Source organism: Clupea harengus, chromosome 6 (genome assembly GCF_900700415.2).
Source record: "Clupea harengus chromosome 6, Ch_v2.0.2, whole genome shotgun sequence".
NCBI lineage: Eukaryota > Metazoa > Chordata > Actinopteri > Clupeiformes > Clupeidae > Clupea > Clupea harengus.
In genome coordinates this window covers 2,888,363-2,895,862 of record NC_045157.1, presented here as the reverse complement: position 1 = coordinate 2,895,862, position 7,500 = coordinate 2,888,363, and the positions used below count along the sequence as shown (strand labels likewise).

General features: G+C 46.9%; 1 protein-coding gene across 1 annotated transcript in view; it reads right to left on the bottom strand.

Annotated features, from left to right (window-relative positions):
* Positions 1 to 1,338: 1,338 nt before the first annotated feature.
* Positions 1,339 to 7,500, bottom strand: part of LOC105903483 (collagen and calcium-binding EGF domain-containing protein 1-like) — a 44,171-nt gene continuing 38,009 nt past the window's right edge. Inside the window, exons 8-11 of the mRNA XM_031568753.2 lie at positions 5,427 to 5,557; positions 2,876 to 2,911; positions 2,263 to 2,298; positions 1,339 to 2,125 (exon numbers count right to left, since the gene is read on the bottom strand). Of these exons, the coding sequence (XP_031424613.2) occupies positions 1,937 to 2,125; positions 2,263 to 2,298; positions 2,876 to 2,911; positions 5,427 to 5,557 (392 nt within the window). The 3' untranslated portion in view covers positions 1,339 to 1,936. The remainder of the gene's footprint in view (positions 2,126 to 2,262; positions 2,299 to 2,875; positions 2,912 to 5,426; positions 5,558 to 7,500) is intronic.

Below are 7,500 nucleotides of genomic sequence, written 5' to 3'. Positions count from 1 at the left end.
TCCCTAACAACAGGAGAAAACACAGCTTTAGGCTGCCTCTGCTATCAGCCAGCCTGTTTGGCTCACATTTCCCATCCCACGAACTCCATTGACCTGCTCACTGGTGCCTCTACAGGCCAGAGGTGGAACTGCAGGTCGATCGCATGACAAAGGCTGGGGAGGATGTGAGATAATCTCTATTCTCTATGTGCTGATTTAGTTCTCATGTAGATTGTCTGTTTTCTTTTTTCCTGATTCCTTGTTGCCTGGCGACATGTACTCAGACTTCTGGCAAGCACGGAAGGGGGTGTGGCGTGCCAATCATGAGCAGTTCCTTAGAGCACACACCTTCACCTGTTGAAACCGGGACAGCTGGAGGGTGGATGTTTATGTATGTGGGACTGGCTGGAGTCTGTGTACACTCATTTTATACACAACGTGTGGAACGACTTTAATGCTGATACCTCAGAAAGAGCAATGAGGTGTGTGTGTGTGTGTGTGTGTGTGAGTAAATGCTATGGATCTGTTTTTTTTATATATATTTCTATGCTGATGTATGAATGAACCACAAACCTTTTTCCTAAACCAGAACAGCTTAAAAATCGTTTCAATTCAGACTGAGCAACATAACAACACAAAGACACAGCCAACGACTAAATATTTATCATATCTTCATCAATAGGACTGTGTGTGTGTGTGTGTGTGTGCATCCCAGCATGTCTTAACTTGCCTCAAGTAAAGACCCTGTAATTATCCTGGCAGATGTCTAGCATCTAAATGCCCGCGACCTCTGACCTGTAAAAGGTCCTTAAAGGCCTCACAGTTACACCGGACTGTTCCCAGAATTCCCTCTGGAGGAGCAAGTCACGCATGTGATTTACATACCGCTCACGGCAAGCAGCGTCTCAGAGACGTCTCATCCACACACCGTGGCCTCTGGAGACAGGAATGTCAAGTGTGAGTTCATCTTTTTGTTGTGTGTGTGTGTGTGTGTGTGTGTGTGTGTGTGCGCTGTGTGTGTGTGCTGTGTGTGTTTGTGTGTGTGTGTGTGTGTGTGTGTGTGTGTGGTGAGGGGTAAAATAGGGAATTTCCCAGATTATTACAATGACCTGGTGCTATGGCTGAATGTGTAGTTGTGTAGGGAGTTTCAGGTGTGATACTGCGCCCTCTAGTGGTGAAGAGGTTGCAGGTGAACCCCTACATGCTGGGGCTGGGATACGCAGAAGTGCATAACAACCAGCCAAGGTTTTAAACTATGGAGACAGTCAGTCTGTAGATATATACACACACACACACACACACACACACACACAAACCCCAGTAATCTATGCAAAATAGTACTGTGCAGGAAATACACACTTTTTCATGAAGAAGACTTTTATGCACTTTCCCCCCCAGGTATATACGTCTGGTTATTGTTTTGTAGTATTTGTATACCCCCATAGATTATTTTATGAGATCCTTGTTGATTGACACATGGAGATATAATCTGAAGATGACCAGGTATGTCAGTCAGATAGTCCTCATCTCCCAAGTCTTTTAGCAGTAGAGGACCGTCACACACAGCCTACTTCTCCCCCCACACACTCACACACACTCACACTGGGTCATCAGTTAGGGGCAGAAACAGTGGCAGCAAAGAGTAACAGCAGCATACACATCTCTTCTTCTTCTTCTCTTCATCTCTTCATCTCTTCTTCTTCACCCATCCTCAGGCCTGTATCTCTCTCTCTATCTCTCTCTTTCCCTCTCTCTCTCTCTTTCTTTCTCTCCGTTTATCAGTCTGGAGTCTATTACAGGGCCTCTTCCGCAGCTCGAGGGCACTGAAACTATTGGCATTTGGGGTCTAAAAGGCAAAGCATTGCAAGGGGCGCAGAACTCAAGTCAGTCAGTTTCCCTCTTTGACTTTTTGAGTGGCAGGGTCGCTGTCCAACAGGCGGCGGCGAGCCAGTGGTGGTCAGGTGTTAAATATGAGCTCCCCTTGTCCTGAACCCCAGTCCCCAAGCCCCGCCTCTCCACTGGAATGGGGCGGGGCATCAAGCGAGAGGTCACGCCTCTTCCCGAACACGTGCTCCTGCAGCTCGATGATGTCGTTGCGGATGTCGGCCATCATCAGCAGCAGGAAGTCAAAGGACCCCGGTGGACCCTGGAGGGGTGATGGAGAAGAACCAGAGGCATTGAGACTAAAGACACCTAATCATTGATGTATTTACTATATTTGTATTTACTATATATTTGTATTTACTACTTTATTCTCTATGAGGGGCGAGGGTGTGTACTTACCGGTGGTCCTCTTGGGCCCGGCACTCCACGGTCTCCCTGGAGACAAAGAGACACTTGGGTGAACTCCAATTCAAATTCCACAATTTAATTCAATTTCAATTTCAACGGCTTTATTGGCACGAATGTATGGTACACTGTTGCCAAAGCACTTAAACAAAAAGAACAATAATAATAACAACAATAATAACAACAATTAGCAAAGCTTCACTTCTGACACCAATTCAGGCTGAAAGAGTTGTGTCCTATTATGCAGATTGAAAGCAGGGTTTCTCAGCCTGTGCTCAAGATGGTGTTGTGTATGTGTGTGCGTGTGTGTGTGTGGGTGTGGGTGTGGTGAATGTTTTATGACATGGCTTTATAGCTGCAGCCAACACAATGAGTTTACGGGTGTGAACTTACAGACTGACAGGGTGTTTCAGAATGCAAACATTTGCACCAACACACACATACATGCAGACACACAAACGCACAAATACACACACACACACCCACACACCAACACACACATACATGCAGACACACAAACACACACAGACACACAGACACGCAAACACATACATACACGCACACACACAAACACTCAAACAAACACACACATGTGTGATGTGCTAACCTTAAGTCCGTCTCTCCCTGGTGCTCCAGAAGGTCCCTGTAAAACCAGATGGAGAATGAGTCCCATTCCCACAGTTACAACACACACACACACACACACACACACACACACACACACACACACACACACACACACACACACACACACACACACACACAACTCTTCCGAGGAAACGTCTCCATTCCCACAGTTACAACACACACACACACACACACACACACACACACACACACACACACACACACACACACACAACTCTTCCGAGGAAACGTCTCCATTCCCACAGTTACAACACACACACACACACACACACACACACACACACACACACACACACACACACACACACACACACACACACACACACACACACACACGCACGCACACACACCTCTTCCGAGGAAACGTCTCCATTCACACAGTTACAACACACACACACACACACCTCTTCAGAGGAAACGTCTCCATTCACACAGTTACAACACACACACACACACACCTCTTCAGAGGAAACGTCTCCATTCCCACAGTTACAACACACACACACACACCTCTTCCGAGGAAACGTCTCCGTTCACACAGATACAACACACCTCTTGTGAGGAAACATCTCCATTCCCACAGTTACAACACACACACACACACACACACACACACACACACACACACACCTCTTCCGAGGAAACATCTCCATTCGCACAGTTACAACACACACACACACACACACACACCTCTTCCGAGGAAACGTCTCCATTCACACAGTTACAACACACACACACACACACACACACACACACACACACACACACACACACACACACACCTCTTGTGAGGAAAAGTCTCCATTCACACACATTCTCATGTGCAAGAGGCTCATTGACTTTCCTATAGCTTCCCTCAGCTGCTGTAATACAGTAGTACACTAGTCTTGATACAGTAGTGAGTCTTGATACAGTAATAATAATAATAATAATAATAATAGTCTTGATACAGAAGTACACTAGTCTTGATACAGTAGTGAGTCTTGATACAGAAGCGTAGTCTTCATACAGTAGTGAGTCTTGATACAGTAGTGAGTCTTGATACAGAAGCGTAGTCTTCATACAGTAGTGAGTCTTGATACAGTAGTGAGTCTTGATACAGAAGCGTAGTCTTCATACAGTAGTGAGTCTTGATACAGTAGTATACTAGTCTTGATACAGTAGTGAGTCTTGATACAGTAGTATACTAGTCTTGATACAGTAGTATACTAGTCTTGATACAGTAGTGAGTCTTGATACAGTAGTATACTAGTCTTGATACAGTAGTGAGTCTTGATACAGTAGTGAGTCTTGATACAGTAGTATACTAGTCTTGATACAGTAGTGAGTCTTGATACAGTAGTATACTAGTCGATACAGTAGTACACTAGTCTTGAATGCTCTCTGAAAGAATGTATGTAAATGTGAACCCAAATACAGAAGCTGTCTCTGGAAGTAACCTGGTTTTATTCAGGCCAACATCTGCTGCCTCTGGCATATCAGGGCCGCCTCAGGGCCATATTAGGGCCATATCAAGGCCATATCAGGGCCATATCAGGGCCGCCTCAGGGCCATATCAGGGCCATATCAGGGCTACATCAGGGCCATATCAAGGCCATATCAAGGCCATATCAGGGCCATATCAGGGCCGCCTCAGGGCCATATCAGGGCCATATCAGGGCTACATCAGGGCCATATCAGGGCCATATCAGGGCCATATCAGGGCCAGATCAGGGCCATATCAAGGCCACATCAGGGCCATATCAGGGCCATATCAGATCAACATTTAACTCCACCACTGAGTCCAATGTGAGATGCTACCCACACATCCTGCAACAGATCTCCTGCCCACCCCACCACACCACATCACACCACACCACACCGCACCGCACCCCACCACACCACATCACACCACACCACACCACACCGCACCACACCACACCGCACTCACCACGGCCCACCACACCGCACCGCACCACACCGCACCACACCACACCACACCGCACCGCATCACACCACACCACACCGCACCGCACCACACCACACCGCACCGCACCCCACCACACCACACCACACCGCACCACACCACACCACACCGCACCACACCGCACCGCACCGCACCACACCGCACCACACCGCACCGCACCACACCACACCACACCGCACCACATCACACCACACCACACCGCACCGCACCGCACCACACCGCACTCACCACACCACACCGCACCACACCACACCACACCGCACTCACCACATCACACCACACCGCACCGCACCGCACCGCACCACACCACACCGCACTCACCGCACCACACCACACCACACCACATCACACCACACCCCACCGCACCGCACCACACCACACCGCATCACACCGCACCACACCACACCGCACCGCACCGCACCACACCACACCGCACCACACCACACCACACCGCACCACACCACACCACACCGCACCGCACCCCACTCACCACGGCCCACCACACCGCACCACACCACACCGCACCACACCACACCGCACTCACCACGGCCCCCCTGCGGCCCCTCTTGACGTGCTCCAGGTCGGGCTCTGGTCCCATGGGCCCCATGTCTCCCCGCTGCCCCGGTGCACCAGGGGGTCCCCTCGCCCCCGGCTCCCCTCTCTCCCCTGGCTCTCCTGGAGGTCGGAGGTCATCGGAGACACACAAGATGGGGGGGTGAGAGAGAGGCTTCCACAGCACAGCCAGTCATGATGCATACGGACTACATTTATATTGGGGAATACTGTGTAGATATATGTTAAGATTAACGTTACAGTTTTTCTCGATTGATTACATTCAAAAACTGGAACTTATGGCACAATGACCACAACCTGTAACTCATGTGCCAACTCCCTAAACCAATTCTGCTAAACTATAAGCACAATTATGTGCTTTAGACACAAATTTCAATTGTTAACCGCACTTTCTTCAAAACACAACACACAATGATGTGCTTTAGACACAAATTTCAATTGTTAACCACACTTTCTTCAAAACACTAAACACCATCCTCTCTACTTTGCACACTTCATCAATGCCAAAACCTCCTTGTGTTCAGACAGAACACACTGCTATTCAATTGGCAAAACTTCCATTTCAAAGGCTGTTGTGCAATTTGAAATCAAAGCTTTAGCAATATGATGGCCACAGGTTAGCTCCTGGTTTGGAGAACAATTGATGGCAACATTGAAGTGAGAGGTGATCAGAAAGGCAGAGGAGTGAGAGTAAGAGGAGGAGGAGGAGGAGGAAGAGGATGAAGAGAAAGAGCAAGAAGGAGAGCCATTATCTCTGATGAGATTCGGGCCACTGTGGTCAACCATATGGTCAACCATGGTTTGACCATGCAGGAGGCTGGCCAGAGGGTTCAACCAAATATAAGCCGCTTCTCAGTTGCATCCATTCTCTGGACATTCAGAAGAGGGAATAGGTAAGAAACACTACTATGACAGGAAAACACTAGTTTGAATGCCTTATCAGGAGCATAGTATTCTTGTATTTTCCATTGTACTGTATCTGTAAAATTACGTAAACAAATACAAAGTGCAACCATTGATGACCAAGACATATTCCTAAACATCAATGCAGTGAGCCTAGCCACAGTGGACTGTGTTCTAAGGCGGAACACCTTGAGAATAAAGCAGGTGTACAGGGTGCCTTTTGTCAGAAACTCCGACAGTCAAACAGTTATGCTATGACTATGTGCAAGTAAGTCATATACATTTTCACAACTGATTGCGTCCTATCAGCACTGACACACTGTGTTTGTCATTAGAAAACAAAGTACCCTTTTGAGGTGAAATAACACTGTTTTGAAAGCAAAGTTGGCTTTTGCAGAATGTATAAAGGGTTTTGCATTTTGTGTGAGTAGTTTTGGGATTTGTGTTTAGAGTTTTGAGGAAACGAGGCATGCTTTCAAAAAATGTGTTTTAGCAATTGAGAAAAACTGTAATACAATGCAATTGAACTGTACATACAGTACACTATGCAGTGACTGTGAAAGTGACCTCCGGAAAAGTGCAGGTTAGTACTATACAATATGTACTACTATTTTACTTTTATGTAATCTTTTTTTTATACTTAATTTCTGAGTTGTTTAATGTGTTTTGTTTATTTATTTTGTCTGTTTTGTTTTGTTATGGTTTGTTTATTTATTGTTGTATGTATTATGTAGCCTCAATCAGGGCATTGCTGCAAAAGAGCCCTGTGCTCAGTCAATTCTCCCTGAAAAAAAACAATGATGATGATGATGATATGACAGAGACCATGTGTGTTTCCAGAGGACTTTGAGGAAGTGTCACAGGCTAGAACTATATGACAGAGAGGAGGTGGTGTCACAGGTTAGAACTATATGACAGAAAGGACGTGTCACAGGTTAGAACTATATGACAGAGAGGAGGTGTCACAGGTTAGAACTATATGACAGAGAGGAGGTGGTGTCACAGGTTAGAACTATATGACAGAGAGGAGGAGGTGTCACAGGTTAGAACTATATGACAGAGAGGAGGTGTCACAGGTTAGAGAGAGAGGAGGAGTCACAGGTTAGAACTATATGACAGAGAGGAGGTGTCACAGGTTAGAA